The sequence below is a fragment of the Copadichromis virginalis genome, linkage group LG8, assembly GCF_057382275.1.
Source record: "Copadichromis virginalis isolate Kocher_CV1m ecotype Utaka linkage group LG8, C_Virginalis_male_GT1.1, whole genome shotgun sequence".
Classification (NCBI taxonomy): Eukaryota; Metazoa; Chordata; class Actinopteri; order Cichliformes; family Cichlidae; genus Copadichromis; species Copadichromis virginalis.
This window is the reverse complement of record NC_140625.1, coordinates 15782456-15804567: the sequence shown is the minus strand read 5'-3', so window position 1 is coordinate 15804567 and position 22112 is coordinate 15782456. Positions and strand designations below refer to the sequence as shown.

Below are 22112 nucleotides of genomic sequence, written 5' to 3'. Positions count from 1 at the left end.
TCAAGAAGAAGGTTTTCTAAACCATGCTTTGGTGAGTTGGACAGACACTTCAATTTAAATGTTTTTTTACATTTTCACCACAGTACTATGAAAAGAAGTTGACACTGTAATCTCAATAAAAAAAATTTTAACCAACACTTTTAGTTTCACATCAGCAAAGAGGAACAGATATGAGAGAGTTTTTATTTTGCTATTTCTTATTTTAAATAATATTCAAAATTACACTAATTTGATCTTGTTACCCTGAAACTAATAAACTTTCTAGTCTGTTTACTGTGAGTTTTATTATTATTTATTTGAAATTAAGAGGTTAATTCACATTAAACCATTCCACCACAGTGTGGTGTAGCATCAAACAGACAGTCAGTGTTGCTCCTCCTACTTAAGAGTTCCTCTAAATGAACCTCTTACATTGGAGCAACTGTCTCATGATTTCTGCATGTTGGTTTCATCTCCTTCTCTGACACTATCAGCAGAAGTAATACTGAACTCATGTGTCATTTATGTTTTTCATGGGAGTAACACAATGAACTGGATAATTAGTGCTACACTATTCTCGTCAGGTAAGACAACTTTGTGCATTCTGAATTTGTCTTTTGTTCTCCAATTATAAGTTTATGCAAAAAGTGAAAATATGACTTTAGTGTTTGTACTAAATAAAGCACAGTGACATTTTTCAGTGAAAACACTATATATTTCTTCTGGTATTAAAAAGCAGGTACGACATATTAGAAGGGAAAAGATATCATTTAGAATTACATTGGCAATGGTCATGTCCTTACTTACATTTCATTACTGCTGAATCAAACTACCTACTGAACTCTACAATCAGCTTAGTTTGACTATAAAAATACCTTCCAAACTAAAATGTTTTGTTTTTCTGTTGTTGATGTTTACGGAGTGAAAAAAGCGTTTCCTAAATAGTCATACTGAAGAAAGTAACTTCTTCATTATTTATCAAAAGCAAACAGTAGAACTGGACATGATTTCATGTGTTCATTTGACATATCTGAATGTTTTATTCAGTGCTACACAGAATTGGAAGCTTTTCACATAAGTGTCACATCATACTTTGATTTATGTTCTTATATCTTTATATTCTGTCACTGCATCCACCTTTGTTACTTTTGGCTATTGTTTATTTTATGACAGAATATAAATTAATCTCTGTGTAAATTAAGAAGAAATGTTAATAATAAAAGAAAAAAAAGAGCAAAGGCTGAAATAACTCAAAACATGTTTTATAGTTTAGATTGTTCAAAACAACCACACTTTGCGTTCATTACTGCTTTGCACACTCTTGGCATTCTCTTGATGAGCTTCATGAGGTCGTCACCTGAAATGGTTTTCCAACAGTCTTGAAAGAGTTCCCAGATATGCTGAGCACTTGTTGGTTCTTTTGCCTTCACTCTGCGGTCCATCTCATCCCAAACCATCTCGACTGGTTTTTAGGTTACTGTGGAGGCCAGGCTATCGGGTGGAGCACTCCATCACTCTTCTTGGTCGAATAGACATTATACAGCCTGGAGGTGTGTTTGGGGTCATTGACCTGTTGGGGGAAAAAAAAAAAAAAAAAAAAAAAGATGATCCAACTAAATGCAAACCAAATGGGATGGCATGTTGCTGCAGGATGCTTTGGTAGCCATGCTAGTTCAATGTGCCTTCAATTTCGAATAAATCCCCAACAATATCACAGCAAAACATCCCCATACCATCAAATCTCCTCCTCCACACTTCATGGTGAGAACCATGCATGTAGAGACCATCCGTTTACCTTTTCTGTGTTGCACAAAGACACAGCAGATGAAACCAAAGATCTCAAATTTGGACTCTGACCAAAGCACAGATTTCCACTATGTTCATTCCTTGTGTTTCTTGGCTCAAACAACTGTCTTCTGCTTGTTGCTTTTCCTTAGTCGTGGTTTCTTAGCAGATATTCAACCATAAAAGCCTGATTCACACGGTCTCCTCTGAACAGTTGATGTAGAGATGTTTCTGCTACTGGAACTCTGTGACATTTATCTGGGCTCTAATCTGATGTGCTGTTCACTTGTAATTTCTGAGGCTGGTGATTTGGATGTCTGTAACAAATGGGGGCACTAAAGCGGTCGTGCCAGAATGTCGTGCTAAAAAGAAAGATTCTTTAAAATACAAGGGGGAGCAAGCAAGTCAGATACCACGGGCACAGAGATGAAGCAGGTCTGATCAGAAACAGTTTATTACTAGGCCAGGGAGCACAAATAAAAACACCCTTAAAATGTACGTAATTAAACGTTGTCAGTCTACTAAAACTAAATAAAACAATTCTAAAACCTGTAAAACTACCATTTTCTACATTCACTAAAAACCCCCTGCTATAATTATGCCACATGTTCATTATGGGTCCATCAGCAGGCCAGGAATTCCTTCTTTAGAGCAGAGTCCACGCCAGCCTCGTCTTCAGCAGACAAGGAAGAGCCTCCCATCTTCTTGTCCTTCCACTGGCCCATCACATCCCAGCCCAGCTTGCGTTCTGCACCCGAATCCATCATGTGATCACCGCCACAGCTCCCCTTGCGTCGGTGTCCTGTAAAATAACAAATAGGGGCCAGAACAATGGTCCCAGAAGCGGCCCTGGCTCATGGCCATGGCGACCCTCTCCCAACCCAGCTGCACCCAGTAAACAACAATAGAGACTCTACTCACAAATGGAGGCAGAGGTAAACCTCTGCCCTGCTGCCAATCACATGCGTTGTCTCCTACTGTTGCCGTTCCATGAGGTCAGGACTGGAGCGCCGCGTCACGCTGGCCATCTAGCATTAACCTTCCAGTCTGGGGCCTCTCTCCTTCAGTGCTCAGCTAGCCTGCTTTTAAAAGGTCTTTACACAGCTGATAGGCCACCTCTGGACACACCCCTGCCTCAGCAGGTGGTTCCTATCAGCTAATTTGTCCCATGTGTAGCCAGTCCACAGTGGATTTAAAAACTACGTCACATAAAACACTAAAAACCATGCAATAGAAACAAAATAAAACCATGCAAATAAAATGACACTCATAAATAAACACTAAAAATCAGAATAAAAACAATATACAAGATAAATATAAATTTCCACTGTGTGACATATCCTCAGCAGCAGAGGTGACTTGGGGACACCTTAAAAGTTTTAGCAATTTTTCAGATTGTCTGACCTTCAGTTCTTAAAGTAATGATGGACTGCCGCTTCTCTTTACTTAGCTCATTGGTTCTTGCAATAATATGAATTTTAACAGTTGTCAGATAGAGCTGTCAGCTCTGTGCTAACCTGACTTCTGCACAACACAACTGATGGTCCCAACCCCATTAAGCATGCAAGAAATTCAACGAGTGAACCCTGAAAAGGCACAGCTGTGAAGTGAAAACCATTTCAGGTGACTGCATCATGAAGCTCATTAAGGGAAGGCCAAGTGTTTGCAGCGCTGTCAACAAAGCAAAGAGTGGCTGCTTTCAGGAATCTAAAATATAAGACATATTTAGAGTTATATATTTTTTTCTTTGCTACATAATTCCATATGCCTTACTTACTGTATTTGATGTCTTCAGTATGTATATACAGTGTAGAAAGGACCAAAAAATAAAGACAAACCACTGAATGACAAGGTGTGTCCAGACTTTTGACTGGTAGTGTCTATCACAAGTTTTTTTTCTTTATTCCTTTGAAAGCCACAAAAAACAAGTTGAGGGTGTCATGCTGATGAGGAAGAATATTAGATAACCTTATATTTCTGGAAACTAAGACATCATGAAGCTGTCATTGTTGAACAAGCAACAGTGCTACATGATGTCATACTGACTGTTCTTATCATGCCCAAAAAAGGAAGGCTTTGTTTTTTAACAAATATAAACAACAGGACAGTTTAGGTGTTCCGTTTTTTTAAACAAAGATTTTGTTATGTGTGGTTGTAGATTTTCACTATAGAATGATTATGTCAGAAAATATTTAACTACAGCGAAATTTAAATTAAAATTTTTATGGGGAAATTTGTTCTGAGCCACAGTGTGCAGAACTTTAAAATGTCTGGCTTTGGTGCGCTCTAGTGGTAACAACATAAACTTATGGTTATAAAAAAAGATAAAAATGAATGCAATGTCACGAAATTAATATATTGTTAGTTCTTATTTAGTGTTTATTGTTACTTGTTTTTAATATAGTTTGCTTCCAGTCTAAAAAGGGCCAACTGAGTGCTTGCCGGAAATGTAAAAATAAAGATCATTTTTTGACCTTGACCACTCTGAGTCCAGTCTTTCCCTGTCGCCAAAAGAATTCAAAAGAAAGGAATTTAATAGCAACTGATATATTATACATGTATACTCATATACTATTTACAGTTTCCTATGTGTGATGATAATTAGAGGCCTGTAACCACATTATCATCCTTTACAGTGGCTTTAAATAAAATTACTGATGTCCTTCTTAATTCTTTGATTCTCAGTGTTAAAAGCTGCAATTTGTTTCAATATTGATCCTGTGGCTTGGAAGACCCTGAGTAACTCTGCTGCTGGTTTTGGCTACCAGGTGGTGCAAAGACAATCAGAGTAAGTCAGGACATGCATAGTTATGTTGAAAGCGGGTTTACAGCTGCATGTTTAACATTACTGCTATTTCTTTTTTATTTATTTACCATCTCTGTTATGCTATATGGACATATGGAGTTTATTTAATTAGAGTTTGCTTTCTAGACTTACATGATTGACTGTATTTATTTTGTCAGTTTGCTCGTCAGTGCTCCACTGGAACAGCATTCACAAAATGGAAGAGGGGAAATATACAGCTGCAAAACCTCTTCCCAAAACTGCCAAAATATACAGTTTCAGGGTAGGTAACCATTCATTTCTAAATGTGCTAAAACTCAGATAGTATTTTGCCATAAAAATAGATATCCATAGATCCTGTCGCATACATTTGTTTAAATCAAATCACAGTTACAGTAGATTTCCATATTAGATATCTTAGTATGTAACGTTCAGCCTTAAAAATGAAATAATCTTTCCAACTGATGATAAAAACAAGAAAACATTTCTTAAATTTTGACAATAGTGACGAAGAAAAGTAAAACTGAGTTTTGTTTTGCATTCCTTCATTTTGAAAATAGTTTGTAGTTACTTTGTAGTTCTCAATTTGAATATTGTTTTCTTCCTTACACAAAGTGTATTTTAGGAGTGTTTTAACACATTTGTAATGCTTTCAATACAGCACCAGAGTTTGCAGTCAACATGTCGCTTGGTTTGTCAATGAAAAGTGATCCGACAGCACAAAACACTGTGGTGAGTTACTTAACTGCAGACATTACCAGTGATTGTATCTCTCTATATCTGTATATCTCTTTGTCTCTCTCTCTCTCCCTTCTTTAAATAGACTAAAAGTCAGCAGATTTTAAAGAGTTGTGTCAGAATTTCTAATTAATAATTGTTTAAGTTACAAAAAAATACTCAACCTGCTGAATTATGGCATCTTGGCTTTGTCTCCTCTCAGGTGTGTGGTCCAACCATTCCGAAGGACTGCAGAAGTATCACCATGTACAACGGTGTGTGCTTTCAGATGGAAAGTTTCAAAAGGATCAGACCACCCATACCTTCTTCTCCTCCAGGTAACAGTAAATGGTCTTTGCCTCTCTGTCTCTGTTTCTCTCTCTCTTAAACACACACACACACACACACACACACACACACACACACACACACACACACACACACACACACACACACACACACACACACACACCATGTATATCATTACTCCTGGTACCTGATTACATTTAGTGGTGCCCTCTAAAATGTTCTAAGGGGACACTTTAAAGGGACTATGTTTAAATGTGTGGTATTCACTGACCCTTGGTAAAGGGTCAGTGAATACATGCAAGATATGAGTTTAAAAAAATATAATTCTGAATCCATCTCTTTGACAGAGTGTAGAACACAAGCAGACATTGCCTTTCTGTTGGATGGTTCAGGCAGTGTAGATAATACTGATTTTCAAACAATGAAGAAATTTGTGAAAGATCTAATCGAATCATTTCTCTTAAGCGACACACAGGTGAGCAGCTGCTGTCCCTCTGTCAGTAAAATCATGGCAAAGACATAAAATAGCTACATTTTTATTTCTATTAAGTATTTTTTTCTCTCTTTTTCAGTTTTCTGTTTCCCAGTTCTCTACTTCACCGCAGGTTCACTTTTACTTTAAGAAACTTTCCTCATCTGGATCAGTGGAGACTGACATCAATGACATCAGTCAACATGGAGGAACTACTTACACAGCCAAGGCCATCAGACATGTTGTGTAAATAATGCAGTTATAATAGTGAAGAAGTGCAGATACATTATTGTCCAGTTGATTTTTTTCCATAAATCTGATCACATTAAGTACTGTGTGGACTGTATGACTGAGGGAAGCCTTTTAAAAGACACACTGTACACAAACTTGTGCTTCAGAGTGTCATCTTCTACAGAGAAGATGTTATGGCCCCAACTGGCTAAATTCAAATATTTGCTGAGTTTAATTTGATAAAACAAACAAACAAACAAACAAACAAACTTGTATAACGCTGATTTGTACAAAAATGTTAAAAAAAATTGCCAAAGAGAATGACATGCAGAAATAATAATAATAATGCGGTTTACCTGATTGTGTATAATTTACAAGATCAACTGTAAAACAATATTTTGAATTGAGATTTGTTTTTTTATTTGACAGGAACAATGTTTTCACACCACAAAGAGGTTCCAGACAAAATGTCAAGAAGGTCTTGATAGTAATTACTGATGGACAATCTCATGATCGGACTGATCTGGGAGATGCAGCACAGCTAGCAGAGAGTAAAAACATTGTTCGATTTGCTATTGGGGTAAGTACTTCCATTATTTAAACCTGCAGTATGTTGACTTTTACAGTAATAATGAGTTTTAATCAGTTGTCACACTACAGTCACATTATGCTGCCCTATAGGGAGAAAAGTCCTGAACCACCCACTCACTACAGATCCTGAAGTTGCTTGGCCATAGAAACCAATGTTATGAAATTCCTGTCGCACAGTTTTTGTCTAAATGTTTCCACTTTGGAATAATACCACTTAAAGTCAATCATGAAATATACAGGCAGACCAAATAAAATTTGGTGACTTGTTGCAGCAGTGCGATCATATTACAGTACTACACTTAAATTCAGTGAGCTCTTTAGAATGACTCACTCATTCACAAATATTTGTAAATTCAGACTGCATGGCTAAGGGATTGAATTTTTTTTGCCTGTAGTGATATGACCGAAGACACCCGAATTCAAAGATTAGGAGTTTTGGTTACATGCTGGCCACACATTTGTATATGCACCATATAATGTACATGTAGTGCATTTATTTAAATCAAAGCCAAACCCACTGACCATGTAAAATTTAAATGAAGTCTCTTAAATGAAAAAGCTGAATTACTAATGGAAACATGAGATATGTGTGTAATACAAATACAGCTAGTAGAGGAAAAAATATGCGTAAAAACTATTTCATAGCATGACATAAATGTTATCATGGATTTAGGTTCTATTCAGTGTTAGAGAGTTTAAAACCTGTTTGTAAATCAAGTGAAGTTTAACGAATGTATTTTAATAAAGTGAGCAAATAATTTTTGTAGTATGAGGACTCAAAAATATTTGTCAACAAGGTGGGGAATGCATTTGCTAACCCTGATGCAAAAAGAGAACTGGACACCATTGCATCATCTCCCTCAAACAAACACGTCTTTCAAGTGGAGAACTTCGACGCACTTGAAGTAATAAGACAGAATCTGCAGGACAAAATTTTCTCAATCGAAGGTACAAACATAAATTTATTGTTACAACTTTGTTAAAATTCCTGTAAATGTTTCAAAAATTAAAATGATTGCACTGTAATAAATGCTACTTTCAGCCGCTCACTTATTCACAAGGGATTTTTTTCACATTCATTATGAGGATCTGTGTCCTTCTGGAATTGAAGCAGTTAACTTTCATTTGTTGTGTAAAATGCTACAATAAGAAGCAACTAAAATTAGTACATTGTATTAACTTTATTGTACTGTATTCAGTAAAGTCACCTGTAAAAGCAAATGTAACTTTACATTTTGTGAAATGAGCAATAAATGCTCAGTAGTTTTAAAATAAACTGTAATTTTTTTTAATAATTACTTGAAGCATAATAAAAAAAATGAACCTTCAAATTGAATTTGACTCATCGTGTCTCTCTTTTACCTTCTCATTTATTTTTCTGTTACAGGATCTCAAAGCAGTGGAGAGTCACTGGAAATGGAAATGTCTCAAGAGGGATTCAGTGCAGTTTATGTGCCCGAGGTAATTAAAACTACCTGAAACTCACCAGACAGTCTAGTCATAGAAAGAAAGATTCACATGTGCCTTTGTGGCAGTTTTTAAGTTCTAATGGCAAATACAGGTTAAACACAGTCCAGATTTTAAATGTAAAATAAATTGTGTATAAAATGTATTTCCTGTCTGCACTGTAGGGAATTCAGATGTCTATTGTTGGTGCAAACCAGTGGAAGGGAGGCTACGTGCAATACACAACAGGAGGCCAGAAGCTGAAAACATATGAGGATGTGTCTTTGGAGCCTGACAGTTATCTTGGTAAGAATAGTTTGCAAAACAGACATAATTTAAAAGGATTAATCAGGAATCTTAATCTGTCTTCTGCTTTTGAAAACCAAAATTCTAGGTTACTCCATGGCGATTGCTAAATCCTGGCATGGCTCTCTGACAGTTGTTGGTGCTCCAAGATATAAACACAGAGGAGTTGTGTTTGCTGTTAACAGAGAAAACTTGAAAAACCAAAAGATTGAGCCCTTTTCATCACAGGTATTCATTTGTATTAAGACAGATATAAATTAAATTATAATTTCCATAGAAATTATTATCTCAGATACAAAAATAATAATATCTTCCTTACACAGTATCAGACTGGTGAATATTTTGGGGCAGAGGTGTGTACCATGGACATAAATAATGATGATATCACTGATCTAATCTTCATATCAGCCCCAATGTACATGGAGCCTGATAGAGAGGGAAGAGTTTATGTTTGCACATTAACTCGTTTGGTAAATCAGTTTTATCTACTGCAGTTAAATTATTGGGTTTATTTGTCAACTTTCTTAATGTTTATAAAATATTAACTCTCTTCCTTTTAGTTTGTGGAGTGTAATTTTGATGATCCATTAATACTAAGAGGACATGCAGCTGTCAAAGGAAGGTTCGGCTCTTCTCTTGCTGTGCTGCCTGATCTAAACTCAGATGGATTCAGGGATTTGGCAGTTGGAGCACCTTTGGAGAATAATGGTGAAGGCAGCATCTACATTTTCCACAGTGAAGGAGGCGAAAGAATCAGTCCTACTTACTCACAGGTACACAACATCAAAGTACTCACAAAGATGTCTAAACTCATCTATCAAGTAAAGTCAATATTTTATGAAATCTGATTAATTAAAATATTTCAGAGAATTACTGGCTCTGAGGTCCAGTCAGGACTGAAGTTCTTTGGCGTGTCAATCAGTCAGTCATCTTTTGACCAGAGCGGTGATAAACTGCCTGACTTAGCAGTGGGTTCAAAGGGTAGAGTTGCCTTACTGAGGTAAGTCCAGGTAATGGTCAAATATTTAGGTACATTCTAAAGTTCATTATTATAAGAATGGCACATTTACAAATATATTTTATTAAGTTTTTAGTTTCTGACTTTCTAGTGCGCCCCAGTGTTTCCCTTTATACTCATACTTACCTCTCTGAATTATTAATTTATTATTTTCAGTTTTGTTTTGTTTCATTGTTTCCAATCTCCATCATTATCTGATGTTTTATACTGTCTGAGTCTCCCTCTGTTCCTTGTTGCATATTCCCTCTAAATAAGTCCTGTGATTTCTGGTTTTGAATCCCTTGCTTTTTTTTTGCTTTTGTTTTTGTTTTGAAAGTATTCAGCATTAAAGCTGCCTTTTCAGTTTAGATATCATTTCTCAGGTCCATATTTTCTCTTCCACACAGCTTAACCCAGACAATTAGATAAAATCAAAAGTTCTCTTTCCAAAAGGAAATTCTCCCCTTTAACAGGAAGAAACCTCTGTCTGAACATGGCTCAGGCAGGGGCAGCCATCTGCCATGTCCTTCACACGTGGTTTTTTTACTTTCCAGATCAAAACCCATAGTAATGGTGAAAGCTGAGGTATCGTTTAGCCCAAACAAAATCCCTACACTGAATGTAGACTGCTCAAAACCATTAGAGAATACAGCTGAAATTTGCTTTACTATGAGCAGAGTGTCTACAGTCGACACAGGTTAATCATCCTTCTCTCTTTTTCTCAATCACTGCACATCATTTTATTTTTAATGTATTTAAACTTGCAACATTAAAATCAAATTCTATTTCTCTATTTTAGCTCGAGCAAGGATTGATTACACTATAACACTGGATGCCACTCGCAAGCCTCCAAACAACCGAGCTTACATCAGTGGGAAACAACGAGAGCAGTCTGGATCAGTTACTGTTGACTTAGGAATAAAAAAATGTTCAACTGTAAAATTCGTCATTGAGGTAAGATCTAATAGCAATCTTAAAATCCTTAAAAGTCATTAAACTTAAGATTTTGTTTAATTAATTTTACTTTTAAGACTCCTCCAACATTGAACCTAAACCTCTTCTTGCAGGCTTGCCCCGAAGACGCTCTCAACCAACTTTCCAATGAGCTCAACTTCATGTTTGATGGTTCGGCCTCAAACACCAACCTCAGACCAAGTCTTGCCCCGCAGGCCCAAACAACAACCACTCATCCTGTAAGTAAACCTTTAAAAACCCTATTAGCTGACCAACTGAGGCTAGTCTTTATGAAGTTATGAGAAACTTTTAGGTTTGCCCTTAACTTTACTGAATCAATTTTATTGTAGGCATGCAACTGACTGATACTTCTTTGAGCGACTTCTGCACAAGTACTTGAAGTAAATGAGTCATCATTAGTGCAGTGACGCCATGTTTTAAGCTGAGCCCATGAAGGCCTTCTGCCTGTTCAGAAATAAATATCAAATAGAAAAAAAAATGTGTTTTTAAGTCACACATATGACCTTCCTCTTAGTATTTATGTATGAATACAAAGCTGACAGCAAAAAGCAAATATGAAAACCTGCAAAAAGAGACTTTCAAGCTATCACCACGGTGATTCTACTTTAGAAACATGAACAGGTAGAAGCAGAGGCTGCAGCCTGACAGCTTATCATTTTGTTACATGTTGAACTTCAGGGTCTTGCTGCTGACCTGAGGTCGACATTCACTCAGCTAACATAACTCTGAGTACTTGTATCAGCATGTTGTCTGTGCAGGTGATTGCAAAGAGCTGAAGTTGTGTTAGCAGCATAATGCAGTTGTTTCTGTCCAGGATGCATTTTACACTTTACCATCATGCTCTCAATCTTTATAAATAAAAATTAAAATAAAAATCCTTCTTTTGGTTCATAAAACTCCAGAACAACTGCTTCCTCAGTCTCTCAAAAAACCTCACATCAGATCAAGTGCAGCTTTTTGAACTGTTCCCACAATTAGATTAGAAGTTTGCTAAAGGGAGGGGTTTCTGTTACTGTGGCACTGTGTTTACATTCAAGCAGTCTCAAAGTCCTTTTAATTTGTGCAGGGTTGCAGTTATTAACTGTGTTTTTTGTGTGTATATATTAACTTCTATTTTCTGTCTTTGTAAAGTTTTATTTTGTTGATTTTATTGCCTGTAGACCTACATGTGGTAGCACATTGGATCACCATAAAACCACTTATTTAGTCTTTAAATAATTTATAATGTGTACTTTTCCATCATGCTCTCTTCCACAGTTAGGGTTTGAGATCAACTGCGGCACTGATAACAAATGCGTTGATAACCTGAAAGTGGATTTCAACTTCACCAGGTGAGTCACAGTTACAGTGGGATGCAAAAGTTTGGGCAACCCTGTTAATAGTCATTATTTTCCTGTATAAATCGTTGGTTGTTACAATAAAAATGTCAGTTAAATATATCACACAGTGATATTTGAGAAGTGAAATGAAATTTATTGGATTTACAGAAAGTGTGCAATAATTATTTAAACAAAATCAGGCAGGTGCATAAATTTGGGCACCACAAAAAAAGAAATAAAATCAATATTTAGTAGATCCGCCTTTTGCAGAAATTACAGCCTCTAAATGCTTCCTGTATGTTCCAATGAGAGTCTGGATTGTGGTTGAAGGTATTTTGGACCATTCCTCTTTACAAAACATCTCTAGTTCATTCAGGTTTGATGGCTTCCGGGCATGGACAGCTCTCTTTAACTCACACCACAGATTTTCAATAATATTCAGGCCTGGGGACTGAGATGGCCGTTCCAGAACGTTGTACTTGTTCCTCTGCATGAATGCCTTAGTGGATTTTGAGCAGTGTTTCAGGTCGTTGTCTTGTTGAAAGATCCAGCCCCGGCGCCGCTTCAGCTTTGTCACTGATTCCTGGACATTGGTCTCCAGAATCTGCTGATACTGAGTGGAATCCATGTGTCCCTCAACTTTGACAAGATTCCCAGTCCCTGCACTGGCCACACAGGCCCACAGCATGATGGAACCAGCACCATATTTTACTGTAGGTAGCAGGTGTTTTTCTTGGAATGCTGTGTTCTTTTTCCTCCATGCATAACGCCCCTTGTTATGCCCAAATAACTCAATTTTCGTTTCATCAGTCCACAGCACCTTATTCCAGAATGAAGCTGGCTTGTCCAAATGTGCTTTAGCAAACCTCAAGCAGCTCTGTTTGCACTGTGAGCAGAGAAAAGGCTTCCTCTGCATCACTCTTGCATACAGCATCTCCTTGTGTAAAGTGTGCTGAATGCTTGAACGATGCACAGTGACTCCATCTGCTGCAAGATGATGTTGTAGGTCTTTGGTGCTGGTCTGTGGGTTGACTCTGACTGTTCTCACCATTCGTCGCTTCTGTCTATCCGAGATTTTTCTTGGTCTGCCACTTCGAGCCTTAACTTGAACTGAGCCTGTGGTCTTCAATTTTCTCAATATGTTCCAAACTGTGGAAACAGACAGCTTAAATCTCTGAGACAGCTTTCTGTATCCTTCTCCTAAACCATGATGGTGAACAATCTTTGTCTTCAGGTCATTTGAGAGTTGTTTTGAGACCCCCATGTTGCTACTCTTCAGAGAAAATTAAAAGAGGAGGGAAACTTACAATTGACCCCCTTAAATACTCTTTCTCCTTATTGGATTCACCTGTGTATGTAGGTCAGGGGTCACTGAGCTTACCAAGCCAATTTGAGTTCCAATAATTAGTTCTAAAGGTTTTGGAATCAATAAAATGAAAACAGTGCCCAAATTTATGCACCTGCCTGATTTTGTTTAAACAATATTGCACACTTTCTGTAAATCCAATAAACTTCATTTCACTGTCTCCTGTATGATATATTTAACTGACATTTTATATTGTAACAACCAACGATTTATACAGGAAAATAATGACTATTATCAAGGTTGCCCAAACTTTTGCATACCACTGTACAAAACTTAAGCTTTGCTTGTGCGTCTTGTTTTCTTCAAATGTGTTGTTATTTGCAAGTTGTACTTAATGTCACTTAACTTGTCCTTATACAACCATTATTAATATTTTTGAAACTGATGACACTGTTGTTTTTGTGCTACCCATATGGAAAAGAAATAGAAAAAACTTATGAAAGACTTGCATAAGATGTGGCCTACTTCATATAGTGAATCATATAAGGCTTGTATGATTTACTAATGAAAGTGCCCACTTTCTCATTACTTTCATATATATTTTCAGTAAGTATCCAAAACATACAAGTTTCGTTTATATAATTTTTCAAGGGATCTTATATCTGTTTTCACTCCTGTATGCTTTTCATACAAGTTTCACACAAGACAGATACAAATTTATAAGATTTATATATATCTTTTCCATATGGGGTGGATTCGGGAGGACGGACAGCAATAAGACGGTCACTGAGAATGTATATAAATCTTATACAATTTGTATCTGTCTTGTGTGAAACTTGTATGAAAAGCATACAAGAGTGAAAACAGATATAAGATCCCTGGAATAATTATATAAACGAAACTTGTATGTTTTGGATACTTACTAAAAAAAATATATGAAAGTGTCCACTTTCATGAGTAAATCATATAAGCCTTTTATGATTCACTATATGAAGTAGGCCACATCTGATGAAAGTCTTTCACAGGTTTTTTTCTATTTCTTTTCCATATGGGGAACCAGCAAGTATTAGAATGTTAACTCACTAAGAAGGGACAAATGTTTTTTGTTTTTTTTTCACTTTTAGCATCAGTATCTTAGCAAAGCCATTTACCTTACTGTTTGAGCTGGAAAATAACATGGTTTATCAAAGCTCAAAGTGCATTACATTTGGAATACTGTGACATTAGTATGCTTCTAGTCTTGTCTTGTTTTGCCTTGTTCTCATCGGGCTTTGTACTCTGTCAGATCCTCAGAGGTTAAAGTGGGTATTGAAGAGCTTTTGAATGTCACAGTCACAGTGGAGAACAGAGGAGAAAACTCCTACAACAGCCGTGTTATTCTCACGTACCCAGCTGGACTCTCCTACAGGAAGTTCACAGGTCAGCAGGTAAGGCATCAGGATCTAGTCTGTTTTAGTTCATCACTGATCTGCTGCTCTCCCAATCCATTCAGCAGTCATTTTATTCCTAATAAAGGGAAGGATTGAGTGCAACTCCGTGGACAGTGAAGATGGTTTATCCCGGGGATGGACAGACTGCACTATTGACAAGCCAATTTTCAAGAGCAAAACTGGGGTTTGTTTCTCTTTTTTTAATTGTATTTGTACAGAACATCTTTTATCTCTTTCTTTTTTCTGACTTTTGCACAATTTAAAGACAAAGGGAAGTCACTCATTTCTCTCATTCAATTAAGGCTTCCTTCATTGTCTCCTATGGGATTGAAACCCATAGTCAACTTGAGAGGAAGATCTTTGTCACTGCAAATGCCACCAGGTACTGTTGCTTTGGTACAGATACTCTTAATTTATGCAACAGCACCACAGATACAGAACAGATTTTTTTTCTTTTCTCTTTCAGTGGAAATCAGGAGCATGCACCTACAAGTGAACTCTACAAAAAGAAATCGATTGATGTAAAATACAGCATTTTTATGACATTTGAAAGGTGTGTGTTGTTATGTTTGTAACAAAAGAAATCACACAGTAACAAATGTTCTATTACATAATGTATATTTAAACCTCAAAATATGTCTGTTTAGCTCACTCAGCTATAACAATTTCACATTTGGGAAGAACGATTTGAAGAAACCAGTCCAGCAGTCTGTTAAGGTAAAATATAACTTCTGTCTGTGAAGGTTCTCAGTCATCCAGGTCATCGTAGTCTAAGGAGCTTGGAAAGAGAAGCGTCTGGACTTCTTTGAGTTGCTTGAAGACGTTTCACCTCTCATCCGAGAAGCTTCTTCAGTTCTAAGGTCAAATGGTGGGGAGTCCCAGATTTAAACCCAGTGGGAGTTTCCCCCCAAAGAGGGACAAAGGACCCCCTGATGATCCTCTACCTAATCACATGAGCCAAGGTGTGAAAGTGGGTGTGGGTCACAATCAGCCAGGGTTTCGGGTGAGCTCATTGTGAAACCTGGCCCCACCCTATCATGTGATTTCCTGAGGTCAGATGGCCCAGGATGTGAGTGGGCGTTAAGGCGTCTGGGAAGGGATCTCAAAACTGGATTATAGATGGCAGACAGTTGGTGTCGTAAACCCCCGTGTCACTTATTGTAGCCAACCTTTACATGGAGGAAGTGAAAAGCAAGGCTTTTGGCTCTTTTAAAGGGAGAGTACCCAGTACCAACTTTCACACCTTGGCTCATGTGATTAGGTAGAGGATCATCAGGGGTCATTTGTCCCTCTTTGGGGGGAAACTCCCACTGGGTTTAAATCTGGGACTCTCCACCTTTTGACCTTAGAACTGAAGAAGCTTCTTCAGTTCAGTTCAGAACTGAAGAAGCTTCTCGGATGAGAGGTGAAACGTCTTCAAGCAACTCAAAGAAGTCCAGATGCTTTTCTTTCCAAGCTCCTTAGACTATAACTTCTATCCTCTTTAAAAGTTTATTGTATGATTTAGACCTAACTCTAATTCATTTTGTCCTTTTCTTCATTCATTTAGGTCACAAATGATATCAGAGCGCTTAATTTCACTGTGGTGATCAGGGTTCCAGTGAGGCTTGGTGAAAAAGACATTTGGGTGGATTTGAGCAGTCTACAGGTAATAGTTATGTAATATATGTTTTAGCTGCTGAAACTACAAATAACTTTATTGTGGATGGATGCATATGGTAAAATTAAGACCAATAAAACTTAAATCAAACATATGTCAGATTCCAGACTGTCAGAAAGGAGATGACGAAGAACCAAGTGTCAGAGATTTTGTTACAAAGATACAAAAGGATAAAGTGGTGGTAAGTATGCATCTGCACTTTACCTGTTCAAATTTAACCTAATTGTAGATTTAAACAAACAAACAAAAATCACATTACACTGGCTCACAGCTTGTGTTGCATCTTCTCTTCTTAAAATCACAGGACTGCTCTGTAGCCACATGCAGAGTGTTCAAGTGCAACACGTTCCTGGACAGACTGCAGAGTACGACGTACAAAATCTCTGCCAACATTAGTTCACGATGGATACAGCAGGTAACTGGAGGGATTTTGGGGTTAAATGAAAGATTTTTTTTTTTTTTTTTTTACAACTGTTAAGCTTTACATTTTTTCTTAGATTGGACTTCAATCTGCTAAATTCCTCTTGACCAGCACAGCCAGTCTTGATTACGACAAAACCCAGTACATCTACTTTTCAACAGGGTCTGACAACAGTCCTCCTGTTCGCAAGGTGTGTACACATTATTTTCTCTCATTTTACTTATTAAGAGTAAAATGAGAAAAAAAAAAAAGAGTTTCATTGGTATCAACATCCTGTCAATTCATCCCTCAGATTGAGGCAGAGGTAGAAGTTTACCCTGAGCCAGATTTCACCAAAGAGATCATTGGAGGCTGTCTGGGAGGGTTGGCTTTTCTGGCCTTACTCACAGCTGGCCTGTATAAGGTGAAAGACTCCTCTTACACTTTTTCAACTAATCAGTTATAAAGGTTTTAGAGAACATATCCTGTTGAAAATAGTTTAATGGTTATTATATTTACTCATATACCTTGGGTTTTTTTTGCACTCCTAGGCTGGATTTTTCAAGAGCAAATACAAACAGATGATAAATGAAAATGCTGCAGATGGTCCGAGTCCTGGGACTGATGCAGGCGCAACCCTACCAGAGTAAAAAAGATCACATATGTAGTTGTACATTTAATTTATATGAAATCTATAGATCCTCTGGATAGTTTTAGGAGTGAACATGATACGTAGAAATGTCCATTCTACTACATTTGATTGATCGAATAAAAACAGCTTGCTGTTTCTAATATCACTCATATAGTTTCCTCACTTGTGGTCAAGACATTGAAAACAGGCTCACAATACTGTATTTTGTGAGGAATCCTTCTGCTCACCTTTCAATTTAAATTACTGCAAACATTGTACAGTGAAACTAATTGTCATGCCATCATGTACTGTAAAACTTATCAAATTCAATAGATATAGTTAAAAAACACTTTGCTTGCTTTAAAAAACTGAACTTGTGAAATGTGACTTGCTTTGTTGAGAAATAATGGACAGGGTATGCAATGTTTTAGCTCTGTGATGTGACTTTGTATAAAAAGTATTTCTCATACGTCAGTGTTTGTCATTTGCAATATGTAAAAAAAAAATTGTTTTTGGTTTCATATGATGAAGCTATAATTAGAAAGATGTTAGAGGAAACAATTCGTTAAACAAGTACTTGGAGCAATAAAACACAGAGACCTTAGATCTGTCTTTTCAAACGTGCACGGGTGAGGCCCAAAGGAAACCCATAACAAAAGATAACAGCAGTTTATCATAAGTTTATTAAAAGAAATCATTTTTATACAACATATTGTCATGTTGTCTTTGATGCGTGGTCAATCATCCAGATAAGAAAATACTTGTAGACATGACAACACGGGCTTGATAACATGAAACACACAGACAAGAAATACAAGTCATACTGACACAGAGAACAAGAGCAGACTCACACAAAGGGACATAGATGAAAACCTAAACCAGAATAGCACTCAACTATAAGAAATCAAAAATACAAAATGAACTCAAAATACTGTGTCACAGACCCAGCCCCTGATACACAGAAACAGCAATTTGAAACAACAACATTGCAGATGTGGAAGCAGAGCAACTGTGGACGAAAGTTTCGGCCTGTCTTAGCAATCCAAAGCACCCAGCATCCAACATCAGCATGGAAGAGAGGAAGGCACTCACCTTGGAAAGAATGGTCTCGTATGATGTTACATCTCTTTTCACAGAAGCGTTCGAAAGAGATTACAGGATGACCCCAAATTCAGCAACAGGACCACTCTCTGCAGCGACCAAGTGTGATTGCTCTTTGAACTGTCAGTATGAGGGACTTTTAAAAGTTGATGTGTACCATAAAGCAATGCATAGTGATCAGTGTTTTTAAAGTTTGACTCTCATCATCAACTGGAGCACAAAATGGGTGTCATTAGGATGCCACAACACAGAGCGAACACAGATGTCCACAGACACAGCGGCCAGGGAAGCAGAAGAACATCATATCAAGAAGGCCCTGAGTAAATGTGCTTATCCCAGCTGTACATTTGTCAAAGCTGGGAAAGCACCTAAAGAAAGCTCCAGGTGATCCAGGAGAGATGAAGGACAACTGCTGTTTAAGTGAAAACCCTTAGTGTCAGGAATATCGATTCAGTTCAATTTTATTTATACAGCGCTAAATCACAACACAGTCGCTTCAGGGAGATTTATATTGTAAAGTAGACCCTACAATAATACAACAGTTGAGATGCATTTTCTCTAAACACTGCATCTCTGTGAATTTTAAACCCTAAAACATGCAGCGCCAAAATAGGGTCTACCCCTAGGATCTGGTCCTCCGGCACAAAGTAGAGTTGTCATGGTCCCTGTGCCCTGCTGGTCAATCCTCTATTGGGCAATATGTTTGTGGTTTGTTTGCTCTCTCGCCCTCTCTCTCTCTCACTCTCTCTCTCTCTCGCCACGGCGATGCTCACTGCGGGCTCCCGCTGCTGGCCCACACACCTGCTCATCACCACACCGGCCGCTGATCCCAGCTGATTACTGCACTACTTAGATGGCGAGTCTGCACTAGTCTTCGCTGGATCGTTGAACTATCAGCATCGTTTTTTGGAACCGGATTCTGAGAGGAGTGACTGAGGAGGAGCTTTTGTACAGAAAGTGTGGAGCACCTTTTCCCCTAACCCTGTTTCCCACGGACCCTGGCGACCCGGACCCGTTTCCCCTGCACATTGTACATAGCCACTTGGTGATTGTGTTCACTGTGAATAAACGCACTGTTCTTCGCTTAAAGGGAAACCCTGGCCTGCGCCTGAGTCTCTTTCGGAACCCCTAACAAGAGTAATATAGGAGGATTGCCATGATTTATACATTGTATCATACAGATGATGTGGTATGCTTTGGATCATGAGCTGTTCCACGCCTTCTCCATACTTTTTTATGGCGAAGGTGTGGAAATGCTATACTTTTATACTTTTTATCTATAAAGCTTTATAACAACTCTGTGCCAGGTGAACACGACTGTCAAGTATAAGGCTGCCAAAAATATTTTCACATCATACCTTAATTTTGCTATTTCTCTTTGGTTTAAAATATACATGTTATTTAGGAATAGAATTTGCCCTTCTCACTTACATGATGTCAGTCTTAGTTTTGCTGGTTTTAACTAACTTCCGTTTTACTTTTCTTTGTTTATATATAGTCTTACAGAGGAAGGGAGGATCCATCTGCTTCCTCCCCCAGCCTGCCAGCTAGTGTCACCGACTCTCATCCAATTCTGACTAATCTGAAAAACTCACGCTGTATGCGTCATTAAAAAAAAAAAAAAGAGTCAAGCAAAAAAGAAAAAAGTCAAGTGCAAGTATATCAATATCTATCTATCTATCTATCTATCTATCTATATGTAAATTACAATCACCACTACAGAACTTGCAGGGATTTTTGTTGTTCTTTGTTTTGTTTTTAAGAAGGGATCTATAGTAAAATATAATAATAAACTAAAAAAAAAAAACCCTGAGCTAAATCTAAATGCAGTGAATGACTGTTCCAAAGTCACGCTGCCACAGACTGAAAAGCTTAGTCCCACCTTAGCCTTGAATCTAATATGTGAACAAGCAGCTGATTCTCAGCCTCTGAACCAATTCTATGAGCAGCAGAGATCTTGGTAAAAAGCTGGGATAAATAGTCTGGAGCCTGTGTGTTTAGTGCTCTGTTTGTGAGAACAACAATTTAAAAGAAAGTTTTAAATGTACTGGAAACCATGGTAAAGAATACAGAATGGGACCCTTGTGAGCTCGCTTGCTGGATCATGTTAATATTCTTGCCGTAGCATTTTGTATGATAATCTAGATTTTTTTTTTGTTTAATAATCTAAGCCATTAAACAAGGCATTAGTTTAATCTAATAATGACAAAAAAGAATGAATAATTTTCTCCATTTCTCCTAAAGAGACAATATGTCGCAATTTAGAAATGTCTCTTAAATTAAAAAACAGGAACAAAAAGTAGATGCTACATGAGTATAAGAGTTTAGCATTTGAATAAACTAAGAGCCTAATTTTAGACTATAAATCAGGAGGAGCTATGATCATGATGCTAGTTTTGTTTGCATTTAGGACATGTCTCAGGTCTGTCATAAAACCAGAACCCAAATGTAGGACTTCAAAAAAAAAGGTTTCAAATGAGAGTCATGTAAAAAGTTATGAATTTTCAAGTTTCGAGGCAGGTTTAAATGGACCGACACTTCCAAACTCGGGAAGTGACCTGAGGACCTTGGTCCGATACAGTGTCCTTGGGGATGTCGTGAAGCCATGGTTGGTAAGTAACTGTGCTGTTTCAAGGGCTGTGGGGAATTTTGGGAGAGGAACAAACTGGGCAGCCTTGAAGAAACAGTCAACAATGGTGAGAATGGTAATATTACCTAAGAAAGGAGGTAAAGCAATATGGGACCACGGTCTACCAGGAGTGGGAACTGGTCTTAGTAGTTTGGTGGGAGGTGAGCTTGAAGTCTTATTCTGTGCCCAGGTGGGGCAAACAGAGACAAATTCCTGGACATCTCTGGCCAAGGCTGGCCACCAGAACGAGCGCTGTATGAATGAAATAGTGGGATTCTTACCAGGACATCTTCCACTCGTCTCCTTTCCTGATCCTGACAAGATGGTAAGCATTACTCAAATCCAGTTTAGAAAAGATTGAATGTGCATGGCAACAGAGGAAGTAGGGGTACTTGTTTGTCTTATTCAGGCCTCGGTAATCAAATAATACAGTGATGGAGAGACTTGTCCTTTTTCTCCACAAAGAAATATCCGGCCCCGGAGTGTAGAAGTGGAGAGACTGATTATACCAGCAGCTAAGGAATCCATGATATACTTCTCTATAGCCTCCCTCTCTGGTTTAGAGAGGCTGTAATCTACGCCGGAATCATAGGGGCGATGAAGTGGAAGATTGTCAATGGAAAATTGTACCTAGTAGTCAGTATAATCTTTTAATGATATAAGTTTGCATATGGTAGAATGCTGCATGTAATTATTTGTGTGTAGAAGTATATAGTTGGTGGCATATTGAAAGATTGTCTCATCCTAGGAGGTCTGTAACATTCTAGGGTGTTCACCCCCACATCCTAGGAGCATGAGAGAGGTCGTACCTTGTCTTATTGTTTTACGGTAGGATTAACGTAGCTATATTTGTTTTAGACTAAGTGCCTTTTGGTTTGATGAACTGCTGGACTTCGAGACCAGCAGGTTTAGGGAAGTCTTTATGGGGTCACACTCTGACCCCACACACACACACACACACACACACACACACACACACACACACACGCTCACTGAAGTATAAAATAAGGACCGAGGCAGTTTCTCAGCGCGAGTCTCTCAGT

General features: G+C 37.8%; 1 protein-coding gene across 1 annotated transcript; it reads left to right on the top strand.

The window, feature by feature from the left end:
- Positions 1–456: 456 nt before the first annotated feature.
- LOC146703047 (integrin alpha-M-like) lies at positions 457–18049 on the top strand. The gene is made up of 30 exons (XM_085466148.1): positions 457–563; positions 4450–4552; positions 4729–4832; positions 5211–5281; positions 5490–5604; positions 5923–6050; positions 6148–6293; positions 6708–6858; positions 7667–7817; positions 8257–8330; positions 8501–8621; positions 8710–8849; positions 8945–9091; positions 9182–9394; positions 9488–9621; positions 10173–10315; positions 10418–10572; positions 10686–10811; positions 11851–11924; positions 14504–14645; positions 14734–14832; positions 14951–15030; positions 15115–15201; positions 15296–15365; positions 16198–16296; positions 16409–16489; positions 16613–16723; positions 16806–16919; positions 17022–17132; positions 17260–18049. Exons 1-30 carry the CDS (start codon positions 527–529, stop codon positions 17356–17358), a joined length of 3426 nt encoding a protein of 1141 aa, XP_085322274.1. The 5' UTR covers positions 457–526; the 3' UTR covers positions 17359–18049.
- The last annotated feature ends 4063 nt before the right edge of the window (positions 18050–22112 follow it).

Excerpts from the sequence above, each read along its gene's own strand:
- LOC146703047 (XM_085466148.1), top strand. The coding sequence starts at position 527 with ATGAACTGGATAATTAGTGCTACACTATTCTCGTCAG. Across the intron at positions 6,859-7,666 it reads TTGTTCGATTTGCTATTGGG|GTGGGGAATGCATTTGCTAA; the intron begins GTAAGTACTTCC and ends TTTGTCAACAAG. Across the intron at positions 17,133-17,259 it reads TCACAGCTGGCCTGTATAAG|GCTGGATTTTTCAAGAGCAA; the intron begins GTGAAAGACTCC and ends TTGCACTCCTAG.